The sequence below is a fragment of the Drosophila persimilis genome, unplaced genomic scaffold (assembly GCF_003286085.1).
Source record: "Drosophila persimilis strain 14011-0111.01,24,50 unplaced genomic scaffold, DperRS2 tig00000191-arrow-pilon, whole genome shotgun sequence".
Lineage (NCBI taxonomy): Eukaryota > Metazoa > Arthropoda > Insecta > Diptera > Drosophilidae > Drosophila > Drosophila persimilis.
Genome location: NW_020825298.1, coordinates 5,561,313 through 5,586,198, shown reverse-complemented (window position 1 = coordinate 5,586,198; position 24,886 = coordinate 5,561,313). Strand labels below are relative to the sequence as shown.

The window sequence follows — 24,886 nt, the reverse complement described above, 5'->3', positions numbered from 1 at the left end:
TATGAGTTCAAGGATCTCAGAACCTATAAAAGCCAGAGCAACCAAATTTGGTATCCACACTCCTGTGATATCGGACCTTGACCGTTTCCTGTCCAAATTTCGCCACACCCCCTTCCGCCCCCGCAAAGGACGAAAATCTGAGGCAACCACAAATCTCAGAGACTATTAAGGCTATAGTAACCAAATTTGGTGCACACACTCCTTTAAGATGTCACTATAAAACGTATATCTCAGAATTTCGCCCCACCTCCATCCGCCCCCACAAAGGACGAAAATCTGTTGCATCCACAATATTGCAGATTTGAGAAAACTAAAAACGCAGAATCATAGATAATGACCATATCTATTAGATTGCTGAATCTGGATCAGATCAGACCATTTTTTTAGCCAAAAGGAACAAATCAATTTGCAGTGGCTACGCAGCGCCCGACGTCACGCTCAGACTTTCTGTCTCTCTCGCACGCACTCTTTGTCGTGTCGTTAAATATTAGCGGCGTCTGCCGGAGGAGAGCCATACTGACTTAGTATCGGGTATAACCGTAGAGTTGCGGTGTCCGCAGCAACTCACAACGTTCCCCCTCGTTTAATGATTATTATTATTACAAGGTCTAAGGCACCTAAGATTGGGATTGGCAGGGGGATTATATAGAACAGAGGTGGGCTGACATTTTGAATTTGAAAACAGTCCAACAACAAAAATCACATATCATTGTGCCGTATCATGCACACGCAATGTATGCGGTTTTTGCAATTTTCGGGAGCATCAATGTTATGTGGGAGAGATGACAGTTCCCACCTACATTGTAGAAGATAGGTATTTTTCCCCAATCCTGTTAGGGGTTCACTTATGCTGTCCCCATGTATACGGCAGGAGATTCAATCTTGATGTGACACTTTATCAAATGACAGTGGGAAATATCTTAAATGGAATCTGGAAAGTTCTTTAGTTTCTAGGATTGTCATTTATAGTTGCTAAGAAAACTTTGATTAGATCTTGACCAGTTGACACAGTCTATTGAATATAAAATCTTACTCAGTATATGAATATATTTATAACCATAACAAGTGATTGAATGTGTTTGAATACAACAATTTCTACTATAAGCTTAGCAGTCAACAATCATCGATAATACGAAGCTACAGATGGGGCTATACAGATAATTGTTTGAGAGATCGCTGCAACCAATTATAGGCCTGCGAAATGCTCCCTTAACTCATAGTAAATGGGATGAAAAGATGAATAATCATCCACAGATCCAACAGCTTTCCTAATATTCGCCAATTCTTGATTTTTCTTTGCAGAGGAGGAAGCCTACATGTGCCTCGCCGGTCTGGTGGGCAGCAAGGAGAAGGTATTCATCAATCAAACCAAACTACAGCATGAGGTCACCTGGAAGACGGTGATGCAGATAGCCAAAAAGCACACGGTAAGCACACTCACCTCAATCATCGCCCAATCAATCAATCAATCAATCGTTAATCAAATAATTTTTTATTTTAAATAGAAAAGTGCAATTTCGTATTTCCAACGTATTTGTCCGGGCCTGAAGCTGGAGCGCGTATTCATGGACTGGTGCTGGTGGATATTAGCCGGTCTACCCTTCCAGCATCTGGTGCGGATCATGGACTGTTATTTCCACGAGGGCATCAAGGTCCTGTACCGTGTGGCCCTGGTCGTGCTCAATCTGTTCCACAAGGAGTGCCAGTCGAACAACGAATGGAGTCCGGATAATATTAAAAATGACATTGGCAACGCTTTGATCAAGTTCTGCAAGAAGATACCAGTGTCGCCGGCGAAACTTCTCCATGCCGCGTTTAGTATTAGGGGACTGAGGTATGGTAGATCTTGCAACAGAGTAGAATCCCTTATAAATAATTCCTGTTATCCATTTTGCAGTACCCAGTATATTTCTAGAATATTTATCAAGACTGAAATGCTACTAAAAAGCCGTTCCGTGCTCAATAGCGGTTCGAAGCAATTAATCAAATCGCGTTCAAGTGATAATCTGCCCACTAGTCAGTCGCAGGTGAACATTCAGATGATGTCGCATACATTGACCATCCGTGAGGTATGTAATCCATAATCCAATCCAGAGTTTCCCTGCACCCTACCGCCCCCCACCCAAACCAAACCAAACCAAAACCCACCATCACACAAAATACAAATATACAAAGAAACAAAGAGAAACCATAGCCCAGCCAGATGTTAGGCCTAGTACTACTATCTCTGGAACCCCAAACAAATACTCTCTACTACACAGCACAAATACGAAACACTTTTGTCTAATGGTAAACTCTTATTTCCATCTGTTTTTTATATATATCTTTTTTTTTTCTTCTGGTTATGTTTCTGAAACAACTTGAACGCACGCCCCCAACAAACAAACAAAACAAAACCAAAATATATTTATGTAAATCCATAAACCAGAAGCTGCACTCCGAGAGCTGTCGCAACTTGGTATGAGGCTAGAAGCAAATTATTCCAAATTATACAAAATACTCATACTGATAATGATAATTATATAATTGCTGATGTTGGATTGAATCTGCTTGTTCTGTTCCTGTTCGGTTGTTCATATTTCTTTTCATATACATATTGTATGATAATGTTTATTGAATGAGTTTCAGTTCAGTTCATTTGTTCAGCTATCAAATTGCTTACCGATGCTTCGAGTCAAGAACCAAGCCTTAGACCGAAGATAATGCATGAAGCTTAGATGAGGGATACGAAGAGTACGTGAATATCGGTTATGTGCTAATATCTGTTATACCCGTCTTGAAATGTTATACTTCAGAGGCATACAAAAATTATGTTTGTCGTATTTCTAAGACAAAACAAAGTGCTTTCAAAGTGGAAATTGTATAAAAGCAGGTGTTCATGTGATAGAAAATTGTACAGTCTTCTGCTTTACAATCTTCAAAGATTATAATACGAGTATAAAGGTACCAGTGGTCCCCACGGACATATCTATTAGATTCTTCATAATTTCTCAACAACGTAATGTGCTTTATCGATATGTGTAGCTTTTGTCGATAGTTTAAAAATCGATTTTGTGATAACAAATAAAACAATGAATCGATGTATTATCGGAACTACTTCTACTTAAGAGAAAGTATAATAAAATAAATATTTACTACCTAAGCTTTATAGAATTCAAAATATCAACATTTCAAATATCGATTGATCGTTTATTGATAAAAACGATTTCTGTATGCATTCGGATCTCCTTTTAGTGAACGATTTCTTTGATAGCATTAGCATATAACCGATATCAAATGAAAATTGCAATTGTTTTGAGAACATTGTACAATATGTGGGAGATCTTAAGATTGGTTTAATCTGAAAGCCAAAGACTTCCCCGAGTTATACAATGCCAAAGGCATCGTCATATCTCTCTGGAAACTTTCCCGCAATTGACAAATTCGACTCAAGTTTTGTGTTCGTTCTGCTGCCACTTGACTTTTGTTTTTTGTTATTTTATTTCCATTTTGTTTTTGCTGAATGAACTAAATTTTCGTTTCGTTCTGTTTTACTTATCAAATCAAAGCTAAAGCACTGCCACAAAAACATACAAACAAAAAACCACTCATGATTATAATACCCACAACCATACAACATGCAGCTTTATAAACATATACATATATATTTTTTATATACAAACATAGCTTTTCTATTAAAAATATATTCAAAAAAAAAATATACTCACTAAAACAGAAATATACATAAACCAAAATAAACCAGAAAACCAGAAACCAATATAATATCCTGCAGTACATATGTATATCCTGCTCCTTTATATGAACAAAAATCTTTATAAAAATGTTATTTCTATTTTTCTTGTACCCTTTTTTTGCTGCCTTGGCAAACGAATGAATGAATCAAAAAATCAAAAATCAAAATCAAAATCTGATAACATTTGCGTACGCTTTGATCAATGTATATTCACATATTCGATATCGATGAAAAAACAACTAACTTCTGCGGGTTCATTTGTCTTTATTATGGGTGCATACACACACACATATAAATATATATAAATATATATTCCATTTACCATATGTAGGGCGAAAAGTCGCCCGGTCATAGAGCTATCGCGATGGGCGTCTATCCCATACACAATCTGAAAAGTCAAGTCTGTAAGAACGAAGATGTAAGTGAAAGTCAAAGTCAAACTCCAAAAAACCACTCCAAAAACCACTCCACTCTACAGAGAACCCTCCCAGCACACAACAACATTTCAATTACATATGAAACGTTTTATAAACATCTATTATCCAAATATATATCCAAGCATAGCTAAATTATTACAAGCTTTTGTGCACACACTTTATGATTCCATATTCAAAAAACTATGCATGAAATACTGGAAATTTTCATCAATCTGTTTTTGACTTCAATTTTGATAGAAAATTAAGATGATTTCGGTTTCAATTTGATAGAAATTAATGATGATTTTAGTTGATTTTTATACTTCAATATTTGCTAGTTGTTTTTTTTTTGCCCCCATATGATTTTCTTGAGTGGGAAATACTTAAGCTATAGATTATTAAATGGAGAAGATTTGAAGATGATCTACCCCCATATCGTTTTCATCATTATACCCCAAGACCCCACCCAACATCCGACATATCGTCTATTTTTTTTTTTCTGTTTTGGTTTCTTTCGTTTTGCAATATATATGTATATCCATCTATATATATCTTTTTCATAGCATTTTGGTTTGCCGGGCACAAAGAATTTCATAAAAACCTGGACGGATAGACAATTTGTAAGCATTGCATTGCATATTGAGAAAAAAAACCAATCCCCCACTCCTCCAAAAAACTCCAATATCTTTTCCATTTGCCATTTCCCTCTCCATGTCTCCTTCCATATGAATGCAATTTCCCTCCATTTGTACTTCCCATCCGAAAAGTTTCAATTTCGTGCCGTCTTAGAAATGTTTTGGACAAATGTTTTGTCTATGTAAAAGTGTCTTTGTCCCGCTTAGACTATAGAGATCATCTATGGATCATCTGACAAAATCTCATCAACCATTCATAAATCAGAAAAAAAAACTATCGAAGTTTTACAAGCGCTGCTGCTGCTGCTGCTACCAACGCTGCTGCCTACAGTTTGAGCTGCTGCTGAACTTGCGCCGTAGTCATACCTCTTAGACCATCCTTAGAGTCCCCCTTACCCCATAGATCTGTTGAGAGTTCTTTTACCCGTATATACATATATATGTTACTTTGGCTTTTAGTTGGTTTTCGTTGGCTTTTGGCCTTATAGTTCATGTTATTTCACGTCTTTTTTGATACCCTACGCCTACTACAATACGTATTTACTTTGTTTTGTCATTGGCTAATTGCTACCCTCTTAAATCAGTTACTTGTACGAGTAGTTGTAGCAACAAAGACACCTGCTCTTTTGGTAATATAACAAAACTGATAAATGATATCTGTGTTCCTTTAGCTATTCACGTTGTGGTCGTGGCTGCCTGTGCGGATAACAATGTACCAACCGGTGCTGCTGTACACCACAGAAGAGCACGGCTGCTCTCTGACCACATTCTACGTGCGGGTGGAGCAGCACGAGCCCACGCTGCTGATGATCAAGACTTGCAATAATGAGGTACGTTTCAAGAAAAACCACATATCAGATATAGATTGTAATAACTCCTCTCTATAATCGCAGGTCTTTGGCGCCTATTGCTCGTCGCGCTGGTTCGAAAGGAATGTCAAGGATGACAAGGGCCAGCGGCAGGCCTACTTTGGCACCGGCGAAACCTTCCTGTTCTCCTTGTATCCAGAGCGAGCCAAGTACCCCTGGGTGGGCATTGAGGGTGACAAGGATCTGGGACACAGTTCCGAGCTGTTTATGGCAGCCGATTCCAAAATGATTACAATCGGTGGAGGGTAAGTCGTGACGTTGAATCGATACTGTACCTGCTTCACCCACTTATATATGGCTTCTCTTTCCTGTGCTCTTTCCTGTTTAGTGAGGGTCAGGCCATCTGGATGGACGAGAATATACGTTTTGGCAAAACGGATGGTTGCAAGACCTTCAACAATCCCCCGCTCTGTCCATCCGGTGACTTTGAGATCCGCGTACTGGAGGTCTATGGCTTTGTGGGCATCTAAGGGGCATCGGAAGCTCTGTTCAATCCAACCAATATTGCCCGCCGACGATCAAGTGCTCAGCCAAAACCTACCCTTATGCATCTCCACCACCACCACCAAAACCACTCAAACCTAAAGATTTCAATACAAACACACTTCCTTCCGCAACTCCTGGCGGAAGATGATCGTAAAATGTTTCAACATTTATAAAAACCTATTTATAAATAAATTTATCGAAAGTGGCAGAAAGCAGCAGTTTAGCCGTCGTGTTAATGTTAAATGTTTCAAAATGAATGAAAAATTGATTGATAAAAACATACAAATTATATATTATATAATGGAAATACTCTGTGAGTTCATGTTTCAAAACGCAAAGCTTTGAAATTACAATACAATACAATAGTTGTTATACAGTAATAAACCCTATACACATATACCATATATACTATACATAAACATATATCTATACGTATGCATAAACAATTACTATATAATATGTGTATAACTAAATGTAAATCCGTATTTCTAGAGCCATGAAAAATGTTGAAAAGGATAAACCTATAATATTGAAAATGAAAAATGGAAAAGTGAAAAATGGAGAATGGAGAATGGAAAAGAAATGTTTATTATTGTTTATTATAATTTCGTTTAGCATGTATTTTATTTTTTCTTTTTTCTGTAAACCAACCAAATTTACTGACTTGACTGAATTCGTTATTAATGTTGTTAAGATTATTATTGCTATGTGTATAGAAAGTGTATGTAAACCTTGTATAAATTGCATTGAGACCGACCCAATCGAATGTGTCTCTGAACGGTTCACTCCTCCATTTGGTCGCAACTAAAAAAATATATATAGATAAAGCAAAACCCAAACCATGTTTCGATTAAAGCTACAAATGATATGCTCAGATACAACATATACCATATATTAGAACCCACAATACGATATATAGCCCACAATTGATACAAATGTAAAGCCAATGTCCTTAGCCAAAAGAGTCTGTAATCAGCTTAAAGTTCACAGAGAGAGTAAGAGAGCGTCCCACGTAGTCATGTCAAATTGATCTCAAAATGGAAACAAAATGTAGAAAGAAATGTATTACAAGTTGAAGGCTACATGGAAATGAAATGCATAAACAAACCCGATGGAAATTCAATAATTATTTTAAGATTCCATTCCATATTCAATACCAACGAAATTCTTTGCTCACAGACACACACGCGCACTCACGAAATTTTTGCACACTTTTCTAGTCAGTTTTTATGTTAAAGAAAAAGAAAGAAAAAAAATACGAATATGATGTGTGGGATAGGTCTCTTCCTGTGTATGCCTCTCTTGATCTGACTTTGAGTGATTGCAGACTCTGTTGGATCAGTGGAACGATCATTGCACTACTCAAGCGAATTGTTACAACTAAAAAATGGAAAAGCCACAACGAAAATTGAAGGGAAATTGAAGACATGGGCCACAGATTGCACCAAATGACAGGCAAGGCAACACTCCACAACGATTGTGGAGGCTGGTACTCCACAATACCCCACTATCCAATACAATCCAATCCCTATCCTTTCCCCATAAAATATCTAATGCAATCTGTGGGGTATACATAGGTAGAGAGAAGAGAGAGAGAGAGAGAGAGTGGCAGTGGAAGCTACAAGTAAATATGAATAGTTCTTTAGGTTTTAAACAAACTCTCTGTGTTGTTGTTGTTACTATGATTCAATTGTATATGTGTATGTACGTAAGCGCAGCATTATATGGCCTATGAAATAAAATAACCGATCTATACATTACAAAATACCAGCTGCAAATAGTTGAACAAGTTGATCCCTGATGTTGATACACGAGCTAATGCTAAGCGATAAATAAGAGAATGAAATCCGTTTGTTACTTGTTTCTGAATGTGAATTACTTTATTTGGTTGACTAATTCTTACACAATCGCTCGATGATATGATAATGTTTATAGAGCTTAAGACGGTGGAATGCTTGGAGCGGATTGTTTGTGGCATTGACTCAGTCGCTCCACTCCCACCCGGAGGATTCTCGGAGATTCTGCTGGGATGAAGGGAACGCTTACATGGACAGTATTTGGTAAAGCAAACACTAAATCTTTTGTACATAAAAACTGTTTTCTATCTGAATTGTTCTCAATGTGTAGTTTATACTATTTGATATATGCCTATATATTATATACAGATAATTACCCATATACATATATATTTATATTTGAATGTTATTTATGTGTAGCCCTGCAAGCCCTGAAATGAATAGATATAGGATATAGCCAGCAGCTAAGCCTAAGCCCCATAAATCATGCTATAGTGATCGTGTGTTATCTATGTACCCACATACCCAATCAATAATTTATGCAGCAAAACTGGAATTAAATGTACATCCTGCGTACAATATATACAATAGAGTATATATGAAAATTATATTTAAAGATCAATTGAGTGTGTATTGCTGATTGAAAGAGTGACGAGTGTGTTTTGTTTTTCAAATGTTATTTTATTTAATTTATGCATATTTTTAATCGATAAATCCTAATTACAAAACACACATACACACACAGACAGACACTTACTTACATACACACACATATATAGTAGGAGACGAGTAAATTTTTATTCAATAAATTATATTATTAAACAAACAAGAATAACTATTATATAAATATATATGTATGTTAAATCATTTTAGTGGATGTGTAAAAACAACGGAAACAAAATCAAATAAATGAAAATTAAAACAAACAAAATACTATTGTCTCTCCAAGGGAGTTCTCAAACAAGATTGTAGTTTCAAAATAATTATCCTTATGTTCATTATATTTTTTGAGTTTTGGTAAAGTTTCTTATGTTTTTTTTTCTCCTTTTTCTTATCAATTTGCGAGAAACAATAGTAAGCCATACGCACAGAAAACAAAAGATAGCAGCATGGAGGGGACACTGCATCCGGCTGCATTACATAGATCGCTGTTGCAGAGGGTACAGCCGAGGAAGCTCTGATAGGGCACCAACGGATCCGGGGACTCATCGCAGCTGAAGCCCGCCGGCGAGGAATCGCCAAAGAAGCAAGAGCGCCGAACGAAACGCGAACTTCCAGGCACTGCCAAACAATAAACGATAAAACATTGGAATGCATCATTCTTAGGTATGTATATATGTACATATATACATGTAAGTAGAGTAGAACGTTTTATTGTGCATATATGTATACTTACTACCCTCATAGTACTTGGTCAGGCAAGTGGGTTCCACGCCCTGGGGGTTGTAGGATCGCATGTCGCCCAGGACTTCGACGGCATTACAATCCGTCTTGGCTATGTCATCGCCCGAGAAGCTCTCCCCACACCCAGGCTCGTTCACGGAATCGCATTCGAAGCAGGTAATCGCCAGAGCTATTCGCCAGAGGAGGGGTGACGATGACGACATGCGTAAATATGTGTGTCAACCAAGAGAAGGAGGATGGGGAGGAGGAGGAGGAGGGACTGGGACTCACCTGTGCTGACCAGCGTGACGAGCAGCCACAGAGCGACAAACACACGCATTGTTCCGTTCCGAACGATCCCCACTCGCCACTGTCCACTGCGCTAATGGGGCTGTGCTCGAGTATTGAGGTGATTCAATAGATACGATACGGATACAGATGCGATCTGTGCTACAGATGTTTTTCACAGTCTTCACAGATGCCGATGGCAATCACATTATATATAGTGTCTACAGCTAGTGTCTACCCGACTATTGACTACCGACTACCGACTCGAACCGTTGCACACATGAGACTGAGACTGAGACTGAACAGCAACCAAACAGAACTGAGAGCTGAGCGAACAATCGCATTCAGAAATGTGATTTTCATAAACAGATTTTCTTGTTCATTTCTTTTTCATTTCATTTCATTTCGGTTTCCTGGCATTTATACGAGCGTACCTTCGAGTATATCCCATGGAGTGGAGTGGGGGCCGAAATACCGACCGCATTCGTGTTGACATTGTGGGTCGAATGGATGTGGAGCCGTGTGGTGGAAGGGGCTTGCCGCCATTCCTGCCCTTCTCCATCATTTATCTATCCATCCATCGGTGGCAGGCAAAGCAAAAGTTCATTAGTGGCATTTGAACAAATAAACAATTTGGCATTCTGTGTAAAATTAGTTTTTATTAGTTTGTATTTCGCTCTCCGAATTGTTGTTTGCCATCTTTTCGGCTTATACTCGAATTTGGGCGGCAGAACGGACTAATGTGTAGCTCATACGCACTGGTTGAACGTTAACACAATGGGGCGGATACTTCATATTTCCATTAGCTTAATTAATGCTGAAATTGTGACATTAACTGGGGATCAACTTACACATCTAAGAACTCATTTTTGTGGCAAACAATCTATACAAAGGTGTGACTAATTTTGACTAGGTATTCTCAATGGATCTCGGTTTCATTCAGGCTATTTGGGCGGCCAAAAGAAACAAAATTAGTGATATTATTCGCCACGTCTCCACTCGATTGACCCCAATGACCTCCGCTCCATTGCAGTAGTTCTCGTTGTCGCACACATGACAGCTGGCATTCTGTACCGCCGCCAGAGTAGGGTCCATTCTGCACCACAATTCTGTGTCATTTACCTCGCCAAAGTAGCAGCCACGCACTATTTTGCGTACGCCATTTTCTGTTGGAACATACAATAGACATAGGTTTTCGGATTAGTCTACTTTCGGGCTAAATTGTCTAACCCATGTTTGATTCTAAATGGAGCCCCCAAAACTATCAACGAGAGATGAGCATCAGCCGTCGTCTGGGAAATCTATTAAAAATTTTGATATAGTGCGACAGCTGTTTGTTCAAATATGTATCATTCTATATCAACAAAGTGGCGACAAACTATCTATTCAGTGTGATCTTGTATGGTATGATTCAGTCTTTATTTTGAAGAAAGTTTGCTGTAATGATACAAATTTCTTGACAGTATATCCTATAAGTATCTGTCTGACTTTGGATGTTTTGGATTTTCATTTCTTTTAAATAAATTTAAAGTGATAAATTCTCAGAGGCAGGAAACTTTTTACTACATCTATATTTAGTCTATCATTAATCATGATTCATTTAATCACCAATCATTAATTTAATAATTTTATCTAGTGTTCTATAATTATAAAACTACCCTAAACTTTCCTTTAAGTCATTATTCTCAAAGAAAATAGCCATAAATCACCTGAAAATGCATTATATCTCTTTTAACTTATACAAATAATTTTTGAACATTTATCATATATTTTCTTAAAAGCAATGAAACTGTCATAAATCATCTTTACGTGCGTTAAACATCTTGAAACATTTAGAAACTATTTTGGTGCAATTTCTCTACTTTTTTTCAATAATAGCATCGAATAATTGGTGCAGGTACAGATACAAATGTATACTAGGAATTCCTATCCGATACTAATTACAAACACATTTTCCTTCGAATTTATTTATTTTCTGTGAATCAAAGATCAATCCAACTCGCTGGACAGATTATTATGGTTCAACTCCTAAAAATTCAATTTGTTTCTTTAATTCCTAAGACTCCTATGACAACTCTTTCTTGCAATCCCCCAAATTCCAGTACCCCTGCAGCTATACTCACCCTTGAAGACCCGCTTCAGACACGCCGTGGCATTCACGCTGAGCAGATCGCTCTCCAGGAACCGGGGCGGCGCAATGAAGGCGCAGTCGTATTTGAAATGATTCTCGACATCAAAGTCCTCGCCGCAGCTCTCCTCGTAGACGGACTCGCAGGCATAGCACTTGATGGCGTAAGCTATTGGCATTGGAAAGATGAAAACACGAAAAGATGAAAAGCTACGTCTTATTTATGGCCAAAATGAGATCAGACCACAGGAGACAGACAGACAGGCAGCAAACACAAAAGTAAAATGAAAATCAAATAAATCCAAGCAAAAAAAAGTCAAAATGAAAAATGCATTCAAGCTAAGAGTTTCGTTGGGAAACCGAAGCTTAGATACCCTTGAAGTTCGACTAACAGTTTACGATTTGTGCTAAGAGTATCACAAACATGTACAATCGATTCATCATGAGTGCACTTTATTGCATTTTGAACACCCTGTCAAGTCTGTGATACCTTACGGAAGAGTATCAAAAGCCAAAACCAACTGCAGACCAAAACAAAAGCGGAACAAACCTGAGGCCAGCAGAGAGAGCAGCGCGCCAAACAGAAGTAAATATTGCCGCATATTTTCTGGTGGGAGTGCAAAGACGGTTGGGACGTTGGGACGGACAGGAGGTAGGCAAAGGCACTTTTCTCAGGGACGGAGGGCAAAGTTTCCTTTGGATTGTGTTTTATTGGATGGCTTTTATGGAGAATAATTCAAGTTGAACGCTTATTTATAACGATAACTCTTCTCACGCGTCGCCCGCGACTGAACGGCAACAGCTATTGGAACGATCCACTTGAGATTTAAATATAAAACATTTTCACATATGTATACAATACGTATACGTAATAGATGTATATCCACAATATAAAGAAATGTGTTCTCTGGTTCTATAAATTATTTCTACATAATTCTGTTAGAGGGGGCACGTTACGCGAACGTAAACACGCGTCTTTCCTTCGCTTTCCTTTACTTTTTTTGTTCTTTTCTATAAACTTTTCACTCAATTTCCCGCTTAAATGCCAGCCAGTCGACGCGGCCGCCAACGAATTCGAACTGAAAGAATGCCGAAAAGCATTTCCAAATTCAACTCCTTGTCTCTCTGCCTCTTCTTTCTGCATCTCCTTGCCCTCTCCCACACAGCCCCCACTGCCACACAGCCCCACTGCCACGCTGCCACTCTGCCACTCTTTCTCTCTTTTTTGAGTGCTGGTGCGGAAGAAACTTTATGGCCATTTCGTCTGGCGTCATCGCTCACCATTTTAATTTGTCTAATTTTAATGAACGTTTTGCTTTTGGGCTTTACCAACGAGTGGCTGGGGGGAATTTGTACCCCACATGTTTGGGGGGGTGGGAGTGAGTTTAAAGAAGAGACTGGGTGAGCGGACCAGAAGAAAAGGTGTATTTGAACAAGGTGGGAGCCCTTATGGCGACGCTAAAGGCTTGAAAGTATTGATTTGCAGCATTGCACTTTGCGACGCAAAAACAGAGCCTACCCTTCCATCGAGTACCTCCCGTTATGAACGGTGTTTGCTGTACATATATAGCGAAACATCATCTTCCCTGTGACTACGTAAGCGACAAGACAAGACAAGATAAGCGCACAAAGAGCACAATATATAGGCTGGCTAATGCCCCACCTTGTATTTATGCACCTTGGGCTTGCTGTTCTATTATCGGCAGGAAAGAGAGTTCCAAAGAGCAAGGCCGGCTGCAGCATGAGTCAAAGGCAGAAGAGAACGAAATTGAATGGAATTTAGACATGATATTCAAACGGGTGCCCCATGTGTGTCATGTATGGAGGAAGATTTAACGAAATGTCAGAAGCAGAGGCATAGGTCATTCAGCTAGCTCAGAAGTATGGCCTTGTGCGGAGTCCTTTTATAGATTGAAAGCCCCTCCACTTTTCTTCGGACCGAATGTGATGATTATATATTTAACATATTCGATCTCAATCGATCATAAATAATATCGAACCATTTTTTTGAGGAATTTGGAATTGCAGTGTGGAATTCTGTCGTACCCACATATATAATGAAGATGGATGGATCAGGTCATATGATCCACAGCCAAGCCATCCATTTCCTTAAAGTATGCTTTACAATTTTTGTTTAAGGCAAAAAGCTTGAAAATAACGAGAAAAGTTTTTGGTACGTACATATTTTCTATCATACCTCTACGAAATTTCATCGATTTCCACTATCCAGTATTCTATCAAAAAAAAAAATTAATTTACTATCCATTGGTATCACATCTGTGAAAACTTTCACCCATACAAACCATTTACACCCATTCTTTTCAGAGTCTCCCAGAATAGCAATAGCAATAGAAGTTGTACGATTAACAAAATTTTTATTCTAAATAAATAAAGCGATTCGAATGCGGACAAAAAATGTTCGACGAGTGTACAACAATAAATCCAGATTCAGATTCAAGAAGAAGATTCAAGCGGATCCATTCCAAGCTTTCAACCAAAAATGCGCACAAAATCTACTACGGATATGGAAAGAGAGAGAGCGGTTCTCCGGTCTCTTAGGCCAGCAGGCGAGCCACGCCAAAGAAGAGCAGAATGGCTCCGGCAATGGGGGCGATGGTGGCAGATCCGTTGCACTCGTCCTTGGTGCAGACATCGCAGCTCAGCTGCTTGGCGAAGGGCAGGGAGGGGTCCGAGGTGCAACCCGTCTGGGTGTTGCTAATGTCCCCGAAGTAGCAGCTGCGCACCACCTGCGGGTGTCCGGGAACTGCAGAAAGAAAGAAGGTGTGTGTTTAGAGAATCATTTATACGGATTCAGAAATTGATATCGTTGTGCTTATGGTGGAATATTTCATTACTAGATTTCGTCTGGTCATTGAAGCTTATCCATAAAGAATTTAAAAGGTGCCGCACTATTTAGTCTAAATTGATGTACATATATGTATACAATATACATATATCCAACAAATTGTTCACATATTGTGTACGTGCTGGAATTTTAAATTAATTACTTAAGAATTTTCATCATATTGCTTTTCCATTATGGTTGCGATCGTTTCGATGAAAATAAACTGCAATTTGATTACCCGATCAGACAATTATAGCCGCAACAATTATTATTTACAATTGAATGCCGTATATGTATATTCCTCGAGGGTGGCTATGTGTACATCGTTTATTTAAGAGACTACATATAGTACCCAAGTGAGGTATTCTAGTCCGTTCAGTTGCCCAGATAAATCATTTCCATTCCTATTTATCAAATACATTTAGCCACACCCCAGTTTTTCCGCTGCATCTCAATTATATTTGCAGCTCATCCACTACCTATACTATTGACCAAATACAGAATCGTATATACATATACATATATATATAATATATAACGTTTCCGATCATCAAGAACAAATAACTCATATATAGTAAAGAGTGTAATCAGAAGTAATATTTATATAAATTTAATAAATTTTTTTTGTAGTGCCTGTCCTTGCATTTTTTTGTTTAATTGTAGGTTTTAATTACACTCAAGTATGTATTCAAATTAGCATATTTTCCCTCCCTTAACATCGTTAAGAGGGCAGATATGTATGAGTACTCGTCCATAGTTATGACTAATTTGTGTACCCGTGACTTGTGCCCGTCTGTCAGTTAATTGCTCCTGCCACTCCCTGTCACAGCCCCCCCGATTGTTCTGGGGTTGGGAAACGAGGCGTAGGTCGACTGTTAATGTAATTAACAAACAATTATTCGAGGCGATGTTGCGGTCAGCAAGCATAAATACTCCGATTCCTATCCATAAAATATTCAGAAAATATTCGAATCGTTCTATTTCGGAATAATTTTAATGCGCGACAATCGTTGGGCTATCCGAATAACTGAGTTAAAATGCCAAGCCAGCAACTCAAATATGATTTCAATAACACTTGTTGAATTAATAATGAAATGAGCAGATTGCTGCGCGTAGGATTGGTCGGGATGGGGTGTGGCTTTGGGGCATAAATATATGTGCGTTTCGTGCCATTAAGCTCTTATAAAATGTTGAGAAATGTTTCTGAATGTAAATGCAAGATTATGGAAATATGTTTTATTGAAATGAAAAGGGAAACATCAAAAAGAGGAGAGATACTCGTATTTATGAGTTATTTATAAACCGAAATCTCAATGAGATGACACTGAATATGTGGAAATGGTAAACAAATGGAAAGATTCTCTTTATCTATAGGCAAACAACATACACACATATACGATAATGTATATGCATATATTGTAAAGTCTCTTAATTTTGCGGGAAATCTTCCTCTCAGTTGTTTGTGGAATGTTGTCATCGTTTTATTCAGTAAAAACCTTTACAAGTTTCCAAAGAACATACTATTGAAATACTTCTCTTGAGGTCTCTATTAGAATAGGTATTCGTACTATTAAGCAACCAAGATAGATATTTAAACTATCATTCGTGACTGCGATAGAATTGAATAAGAAGTTAGGCATTACCATAAGCTTATCTAATTATATTCCCACACATATCATAGTCTTAGCCGTGCTTTTTTTGCGTAAAAAAGGCTTTGGTCACGCCCCCAGGCCCATGGGTTCGATTCTAATTAATGTTAATCAAGCTAATTGGTTAACTGAGGACTCTGCGTCTGCGTGGGCAGCAGACGAGTTCAAGGGGTGACGTCACTGGTGATCGCTGGTTGCTGGTTGCAGACTTACCCGTATCGATGAGCTTCTTCATGCAACCGGTGGCATTGCGGACGGGGAAGAAGCTCTGCAGGAAGCGTGGCGGGGCAATCTTGCCGCAGTCCAGCAGCAGACTGTCGTCCGACTCGAACTTTTCGCCACACTTGGGATTGGTCACCGACTCGCACTGGTAGCACTTGATGGCATAGCCTGGAACAAGAGATCTATCTCTAGAGATCAATTCAAATGGGATTAGGGGAGTGGGATTTCCTACCCGTGCAGGCCAGAGTGGCCAAGATGGTCAGGGCCAAGATGAGCTTTACACTGGACACCATTTTCACTGACAGGGTAAATTCTTGATTTGAAGAGTATATATTTCGATTGCGACTGGCAGACCTTGACGGTACGGCGACTGACGAGTGTTTAATATATGGCTCATCGAAAAGACGCGTCCCGAGCCCCAGTGACCATGCTCGCGCTCGCACTCATTCGCGTACACTCGAAAGCTTCCACTCGCATGGCGGTGCCTGAGTTTGAGTGGAATTTCATGTTCGTTGCGTGTCTGCTAGTTGAATACTGTTTTCGAAATTTCTATAGTCGGGCTGCTACACAATGTTTTGTGACACACAAACCATACACACACACACACACACACACACAGCGTCTCCATGTTTATAAACGTATATACCCGTAGTGTATATGTAAATATGTATGAAGAATTTTCGCCGACTTGTTTCGGGTGATGTCAGAGACGTTTAGTGTTTTATTTATTTTCAGTTTGTGTTTTTACTCTCCGCCTGAGACAATTCAGACGCACCCGACACGCCATACCATGTCGTAGCTCTTGATAGCACTCGTTTTCTTTTTTCTTTTATTTTCTAATATACTTTTTGAGTATTATGTAAGCCTGAGTTATGCCCTATCCTATACGCTTTCTATGCTTTGTTATGCGAACCCGTTTTTATGCCCTGTAAGCGCGACGTCATCGTTCGCTTTGACCAGCATTCATTCGTTTCGTTTCGATTCTAGTGCGCAGTTGGGAATATACTCAAATTATTCACTATGTGAGTATGAGTATGAGTATGCCGGTTTCAAGTTCTCATTGATGTGTAAATGTGCAACAATTAACAACTGTAGAGGCTGTCAGCCAGCGAATATCGCCGATGGATCGAGAGTTTCGAATCCGTTAGAACACTGTCGGTACAGTATCTGTCACTGTCGGACATCAATGACATCTAAATGCCATATATTTAACCTACCCACACTTGGGTATCTTTCGATCCATGCTCAATGGCAGCTGATGGATCATTTTTGAATATAAAAACTGTGCATTCAATATTTGTATACTCAATTCTTAGGAAGACTAGATCTATACAGGTTTTACCAATAGAAATTAAGTTCAGCCAGACTTCGACTTTAAAGATATTTTTGATATCGTTTCACCATTACGAGATTCCTTTTCCATTTTCTCCCATATTCTTCCATTCTTATTTCAGAATTCTTTCGCACTCTTCTAATGTACTTGCGACACTCCTCCTTCATTTAAAAGTCAATATTTCCGTATGTTCGTAATTAAGCTCAATCCCATTCCAACATCCTCTAAGTCAAGAGTTTCTATTCTCCTTGAAATTTCCATCAGTCTGCATTTATTTCTACTCGTATAAAAATCGATCTTCTAGCTCCCCGACTGGTAAGTCCGCTTGTCAGTTCCCAATTGAAGTTCTCTCGATTTTAATCGTTTTATTTATTGTAGTCCAAGTTTTTTTGTGAACGAAATTTCATAAACTTGTGAGCGCAGGGGAGGACAGAACTCCTCTTTAAGTGGCATTCCCACAAGTCTTATTATAATTTTCTATTTTCTTCAATTAAGTAATTTTTTTCGAATTATGCCAAATGAGTTTGGGTTAATTGAGCAGTCGGAGACGGAGGCGGAGGCGAAAGCGCAGGCGGAGTGAGCCCCCAGCATCAAGAACACTCTCTGATCTGGGGAAGTGGAAGTGTTCTCGGGGTCTTGGAGTTTTTTGAACTTTTCAGAAACGCATTTAACACTTAATAAACTCAAATCCGAAGGGTAGCAGAAGCTGAAACTGAAACTTGACTTCAAAATGAAATTGAACTCAATTATATGTGATTAAACAGGCAGACAAGCGTTTGCCTGCGATGAATTATGCGTACAAATTGCGATTCGGGAAGGTCTACGGATGTTTTTTTATTTTTTACTTATTTCCATTGTTTTACAATATTGGAGCGTTACTCACTTCGGTTCGTTTGAAGCTACCACTTGGGCTGGGCTACAAGGTTCAGGTACTGCAAATAAGAGACTTTTTATTTCACTTGTTCCTCGGAATTTCCCGGGGTACTTACCCTATTCATCCCATAGCGAAATTTAACTATTACTTACCCACCTACATTCTGAGTGTGAATATATCTGAGCAACACCTTCGAGTGTCTAATGTCATACATCCCAAAGGCAAATCTACTGACGTTTTTTCCTCAATTTAAGTACATTCTGAGTGGGTTTGGTTAGGAGTCAGAACTTTAAGCTACTCAGAAAATGGAAAAAAATAAAAAATGAGGTAATTAGACACATCTAATCGAATTAGAGTATGATTTACGGGGACGGGACTGTCATGAGCGTCAATGGAACAGCCTAAATACATACATTTTATAATGATGATCATGAACCTAGATATATGTACGGATGTACGTATGTACACAACCTTCACACTGACAAATACAATAATAATAAAAGCAATTTTGTATGTTTCTCCTCTTCTGAGATATCCGACCTTATCATAAGGATGGAACAATAGAATAGATCTTTACAAGATTTGTCTGGCTTCATTCACAACTATAGGGTAGAAACGAATTAGCTGGGGGTATTGCAAGTGGTTTCTAACCTATCATATGAAAATCAGTTTTTATATGTTCCATAATTGTTTAAATAATACTTGGTACTATTGATTTCCTATATCCCTCTTTATACAACAGAAACTATGCAGAATTCTTCTATTACTACTTCTGACTGCAGTCAATAAGTGGCTTAATAGCTCTAATTCGTTTCTACCCTATAGTTGTGAATGAAGCCAGACAAATCTTGTAAAGATCTATTCTATTGTTTTAACTGGTTCTATGTCTCATTTTCAGTTTCCATTTGCGGCTCATACAATTCATTTGGATATTAGCAAGGACACGCTTTCTTCCATCTTTTATTATCATTTAAATAAGATCAAATTTAAACAAAAAATTTCACAATTTAAGATCCATGAGCAAGAGAGATACACATACTACTATCAAAGGAATTAAGAGACTTAAGAACTATGGAGGTAAGATCTATGCCAGCAGGCGAGCCAGTCCGAAGAAGAGCAGGATGGCACCGGCCACGGGAGCCAGGGAAGCGGATCCGTTGCACTCGTCCTTGGTGCAGACATCGCATCCCAGCTGCTTCACGAAGGGCAGAGAAGGATCCGACTGGCAGCCGCTCTGGATGTTGGAGACGTCACCGAAGTAGCAGCTGCGCACGATCTGCGGATGTCCGACCACTGGAATGGGAGCAAAATGTTGAATGTTGATTACGGATGAGTAAGTCGGCAAATAGCTTTCACTGGCAGTAAATGGAGTGATTGTTCACCGTGAAAACGGAACACTTGTTAATTGCTGTTCACACTTATTTATGACTCCACAGTAGACTGTCGACTGTACCTAATTGTACTAAAGCAACCCCACTGAGCCCTCTGACGAGTCAAGACAAAACACTCTCAAGGCGTCGCATTAAGTTAAGTAAATTCTGAAATTTTCCAGCTGACTGATTAAGCGGTTTTCTCATCGTTTCAATCAATTAAATTTTGCTACGAATTTTCCAATTGGTTCGCCACATGCAGTTCATTTCTCTCAGCTAAGAATTCTATTCATAAGTTGGTCAAACTGAAATATGAGCATAGGATGATCACAATATTTACCACTGAATAATCTTTTGATTCGTTTGCCTTGCAAATATATTCAAAAATGCAAATTGAAATGTTTCACAGACAGAGAATCTTGCGGCATTCATTCACAGCACAATCACGTCATTATTATTATTATTTCCATACAAAACCAAATTAAGCTTCAACTTCAACGTAATTACACGTAACAAACAGAGACAGAGAAACGTGAGAGACAAATACACCTAAAGAAAAAGCATGAAAGCAACAACAGAAATACCCGTATTTACGCATGACATCAGAAGCTGAAAACCTGAACCGATTTCCTCTGATGATCTCAACATATTTGGGTGAACTTTTAAGGGTTTCGGCTTAAGGGCTAAGTTTGGGGATGGTTTGACTTACCGCTTTCGAGGGTCTTCTTCATGCATCCGGTGGCGTTGCGCAGGGGGAAGAAGTTCTGCAGGTAGCGCGGGGGTCCGATCCGGGCACAGTCGATAAGGAGACTCTCATCCGCTTCGAACTTTAGGCCGCACTTGGGCATGGTCAGCGACTCGCACTGATAGCACTTGATGGCATAGGCTGTGAGAGGGGAGGCAGATAGGATTACATAGTTGATTATTCAAGATGGAGCAATAGATTTACAGTAAACTGTTGTTTTTTCGAGAAGTCCTTTCATTATAGAGATTCTTTTATCTTTGAAATATATTTTTGCTGCTATTATACAAGTGAAAGTGATTTTCATTGGATCTTTAATGAAGATTTTATTTTACATTATTGTGCTACCAAATATTGTTGGACAATATGTATTTCCTCTAAAACTTTATGGGAACTCTACAGTTTCTTTTTTTTCAAGAGAACTTCTCTAGCTTGTTCTCCTTGAACTCATTTTTTGGTATATTGAATGAACCGTTCCAAAGGCCTTTTCAGAGACCGTTTGCACTTTGCATTCACTTCCACTTCCACTCCCAACTCTACCCACCCGAACAGGCAAAGCTGATGATGACCACTACGGCCAAACTGCATTTCAGAGCGGACACCATTTTCGTTAGCGCTTGATTTGGTATTTTCTTGAAAACTCTTAAAACTGAACCGCTTTCAACGATGTCTGCTGCACGTCTGACTCTGCCGTTCGTTTCAAAACTTAGCGGCACAAGCCCCATCTCAACTGCGTCGCAGTCGCACCCCAACATGTGGCTCAAAAAACGCTTTGTTTTGAGTGGAAATTACAGCTCGATGTGCAGTTGATGTTTGGTTTTTGAGAAACCGGTTTTATTCAATTATGTTCTAACCAATTTGTTTTATTTGAGTGGTACTTTATGAGGGCTGGAGAGATCTGAGAGCCAAGATCATTTAATAAGGCAATTTGTATGCCCGAGTGCATCTCAAAAGTGTCAGTAATGATTGGGACTAGCGCGTGGAAAGATACTCAAGTTACGATAGAGATATTTTGAGAGTTAACCGGGGAGTGTAGTGGGGTTGATGTCATGGGCTCACAGAGTAATGACTCAGGTTTACAGATCTATTAACATCTAGCCTCAAATTTGTTGTTTGCTTATCGAACAATGGCATTCGATTCAAGTGACAGAATCAACCCACTAATTAGTATATGTGATTTCTCCCTATGGAGTGGTTTTTAGCTCAGAGAAAAGTGCACTCAAATGTATGGCAGTCGATTGGCAGGACTATCACGTTTTTTTTTTTCTTCAAGTTTTCGGCCATTTGAGCAACTGCAAGTTGAGTGTTTTTTGTTGTTGTAGTACAAAATCTAACAAAATTCATAAAATTTACATTCCGTAGGTTCCTGTACAGAGGATCCTTCACAGAGGATAAATAAGACCTCCTACGCTTTGGCAAAAAACGTGTGGTATTCGATTTCCTCCCGCCAGAAGGAGTTCTATCCAAGCAATACCTGGGCATATTCGAGACAGACCGAGTCCTATTCCAGCCAGACAGAATAATATCCCCAGCAGGACAGAAGCGCCCCCTTTGCAAGATCCGAAACTAACAAGCCATCGTCAACCGTCGTCGTCAAGCCAGGACTTTGACTATGGCAACCAAGGGAGGGGCTACGCGGTGTACTAGACTCTAGATAGATATCTTTGTTGTTAGGTTTAAGGATATACCCGTCCATGTATTTAGATAGTAGATACAAATGTTTTCCACTTGTTTATTTATTTATACTAAGCTAAGTTATGATGAATAAAACTATTGAAAAATCATCCTTGCTGTATCCTTTTTCGTGGAAAATATAACGGGGAATATAGGGGAAAAAATAGCAGGGAAAATGTAATATTTTTGATTGGGGAAAATGTCCTTGATCCTTGAAAAGGACTCCATTAAATCATGGACAGTTTTTCAATCACAGGATGCCGTTGCACGCCCAGATCGGCCCACAAATAACCGAGAAAACAACAAAAGTTATTGTTGTCAAATGTTGTACAACAAATTTTTGTTGTTGTACAACAATAACTCCCAACAGGCAACCGCTCAAATGGCCATGAACGAGAATTTAAAAACTGGAATACCAGGCGAACAGAAATCAGCAGCAAGCAACTTTAGCGATTGAAAAAATATTGTGGCATACTTTTGGGGTTTGAAAAACTGAAGCGAAAAATTTAAATAAAAAAATTTTAAAAAAAACCAGCGACCTTCTGCTGATTTCTGTTCGCCTGGTATCCCAGTTTTCAAATTCTCGATTTTGGCCATCAAAAATTTGTTGTACAACAATTGACAATAGCAACTTTTGTTGTTTTCTCCGTTATTTGTGGGCCGATCTGGGCGTGCAACGGCATCCTGTGATCGAAAAACTCTCCCTGATTTAATGGAGTCATTTTCAAGGATCAAGGACATTTTCCCCAATCAAAAATATTACATTTTCCCTGCTATTTTTTCCCCTATATTCCCCGTTATATTTTCTACGAAAAAGGACACAGCAAGGATGATTTTTCAATAGTTTTATTCATCATAGCTTAGCTTAGTATAAATAAATAAACAAGTGGAAAACATTTGTATCTACTATCTAAATATATGGACGCGTCTATCCTTAAACCTAACAACAACTATATCTATCTAGAGTCTAGTACACCGCGTAGCCCCTCCCTTGGTTGCCATAGTCAAAGTCCTGGCTTGACGACGACGGTTGACGATGGCTTGTTAGGTTCGGATCTTGCAAGGGGTGCGCTTCTGTCCTGCTGGAACTGTCCGGCTGCAATAGGACTCGGCCTGTCTCGAATACGCCTCGGTAATGCTTGGATAGCACAACTACATACTGATTCAGCGTTTGATTCGACGGCGGATGAATGAGGTACCGACGGCGAACGGACTGCAAGGGCAGAGAAAAGAGCGTGGGATGCAAGGAAGAGGGCCATGGCAGTCGCCGGATCCAAAGGTCGCCCAGACCAAAGGACACAGCCTCGCGCGACAGGAAATATGTCATCGTGGCCCCGTGTGCAGGAGCCGGTGGAGAGTTTGCGATATCAGCCGGTCATGCATTTGGAGTGGATCGTCATCGTCGTATGAACCGGAAGACCAAAAGGGTGATGCCCCTGGTCAACGATGGAGGGCATGTCGGTCTCCGGGGCACGCAAGTGGTATTTCAAGCCACCCAAGGGTGCGATCTGCCAAGATAATAGGAAGAGTTAAATAAAGTAACAATATTAAATGATATGCAAGCCTTCAGAAGGCTATATCTCAGACAAATAGGGCCAGATCGGTAGATGTCCTTTTTTCCGATGGCAGTCGACTGGCAGGACTCTCCCGATAACGAAAAGACATGCCGCACTCTGATCGGCTGACGGATAGCAGAGTTATAGCCTACGGAAAAACCAGAATTCTAATAAAATGCAAAATCCAACTCTTCGGAAGGCTATATCTCAGACAAATAGGGCCAGATCGCTGCAGGACCAACTCTCCCAGGATCGTGAGGATCCAGACTGTCGAACGGCATCAAAATCTCGACTATGAATATGGGGCCGATTTTTTGCAAATTTAATGATGTAACCATCATGATTTTTTGCGAAAATCGTGAAAAAATGGATGTCCCTTTTTCCGATGGCAGTCGACTGGCAGGACTCTCCCGATCACGAAAAGACATGCCGCACTCTGATCGGCTGACGAATAGCTGAAATATAGCCTACGGAAAAACCAGTATTCTAATAAAATGCAAAATCAAAATCTTCGGAAGGCTACATCTCGGGTAAATAGAGCCAGATCGGTGCAGGACCAACTCTCCCAGGATCGTGAGGATCCAGACTGTCGAACGGCATCAAAATCTCGACTATGAATATGGGGCCGATTTTTTCCAAATTTAATGATGATTTTTTGCGAAAATCGTGAGGAAATGGAAGTCCCTTTTTCCGATGGCAGTTCATTGGCAGGACTCTCCCGATCACGAAAAGACATGCCGCACTCTGATCGGCTGACGGATAGCTGAAATATAGCCTACGGAAAAACCAGTATTCTAATAAAATGCAAAATCCAACTCTTCGGAAAGCTATATCTCAGACAAATAGGGCCAGATCGCTGCAGGACCAACTCTCCCAGGATCGTGAGG

The 24,886-nt window shown here is 39.4% G+C and overlaps 5 protein-coding genes across 11 annotated transcripts in view; 1 reads left to right on the top strand and 4 right to left on the bottom strand.

Moving 5' to 3' along the window:
• LOC6589416 (TBC1 domain family member 24) overlaps positions 1-6,542 on the top strand; it is a 54,654-nt gene extending 48,112 nt beyond the window's left edge. For 2 of the 7 annotated variants that reach the window (XM_026988255.1, XM_026988254.1), the window contains exons 4-10: positions 1,303-1,427; positions 1,506-1,834; positions 1,898-2,069; positions 4,713-4,769; positions 5,456-5,614; positions 5,678-5,898; positions 5,982-6,123. In XM_026988255.1, coding sequence (XP_026844056.1) covers positions 1,303-1,427; positions 1,506-1,834; positions 1,898-2,069; positions 4,713-4,769; positions 5,456-5,614; positions 5,678-5,898; positions 5,982-6,123 — 1,205 coding nt within the window. Of the gene's footprint in view, positions 1-1,302; positions 1,428-1,505; positions 1,835-1,897; positions 2,070-2,428; positions 2,459-4,064; positions 4,152-4,712; positions 4,770-5,455; positions 5,615-5,677; positions 5,899-5,981 lie in introns of all 7 variants that reach the window. The other 5 variants (XM_026988258.1, XM_026988257.1, XM_026988252.1 and 2 more) reach the window with 4 other exon arrangements.
• A 1,052-nt stretch (positions 6,543-7,594) lies between these two features.
• LOC6589417 lies at positions 7,595-9,881 on the bottom strand. The gene is made up of 3 exons (XM_002015184.2): positions 9,610-9,881; positions 9,332-9,508; positions 7,595-9,216 (listed from the first exon to the last, which is right to left on the bottom strand). The coding sequence occupies exons 1-3, from the start codon at positions 9,656-9,658 to the stop codon at positions 8,990-8,992; spliced, it is 453 nt and encodes a 150-aa protein (XP_002015220.1). The 5' UTR covers positions 9,659-9,881; the 3' UTR covers positions 7,595-8,989.
• Positions 9,882-10,245: 364 nt separating this feature from the next.
• LOC6589064 lies at positions 10,246-12,800 on the bottom strand. The gene is made up of 3 exons (XM_002015185.2): positions 12,285-12,800; positions 11,730-11,903; positions 10,246-10,772 (listed from the first exon to the last, which is right to left on the bottom strand). The coding sequence occupies exons 1-3, from the start codon at positions 12,334-12,336 to the stop codon at positions 10,546-10,548; spliced, it is 453 nt and encodes a 150-aa protein (XP_002015221.1). The 5' UTR covers positions 12,337-12,800; the 3' UTR covers positions 10,246-10,545.
• A 1,292-nt stretch (positions 12,801-14,092) lies between these two features.
• Positions 14,093-16,820, bottom strand: LOC6589065. The gene is made up of 3 exons (XM_002015186.2): positions 16,683-16,820; positions 16,442-16,618; positions 14,093-14,498 (listed from the first exon to the last, which is right to left on the bottom strand). The coding sequence occupies exons 1-3, from the start codon at positions 16,741-16,743 to the stop codon at positions 14,290-14,292; spliced, it is 447 nt and encodes a 148-aa protein (XP_002015222.1). The 5' UTR covers positions 16,744-16,820; the 3' UTR covers positions 14,093-14,289.
• A 2,761-nt stretch (positions 16,821-19,581) lies between these two features.
• LOC6603930 lies at positions 19,582-21,428 on the bottom strand. The gene is made up of 3 exons (XM_002028837.2): positions 21,314-21,428; positions 20,737-20,913; positions 19,582-19,950 (listed from the first exon to the last, which is right to left on the bottom strand). The coding sequence occupies exons 1-3, from the start codon at positions 21,372-21,374 to the stop codon at positions 19,742-19,744; spliced, it is 447 nt and encodes a 148-aa protein (XP_002028873.1). The 5' UTR covers positions 21,375-21,428; the 3' UTR covers positions 19,582-19,741.
• Between the last annotated feature and the right edge of the window lie 3,458 nt (positions 21,429-24,886).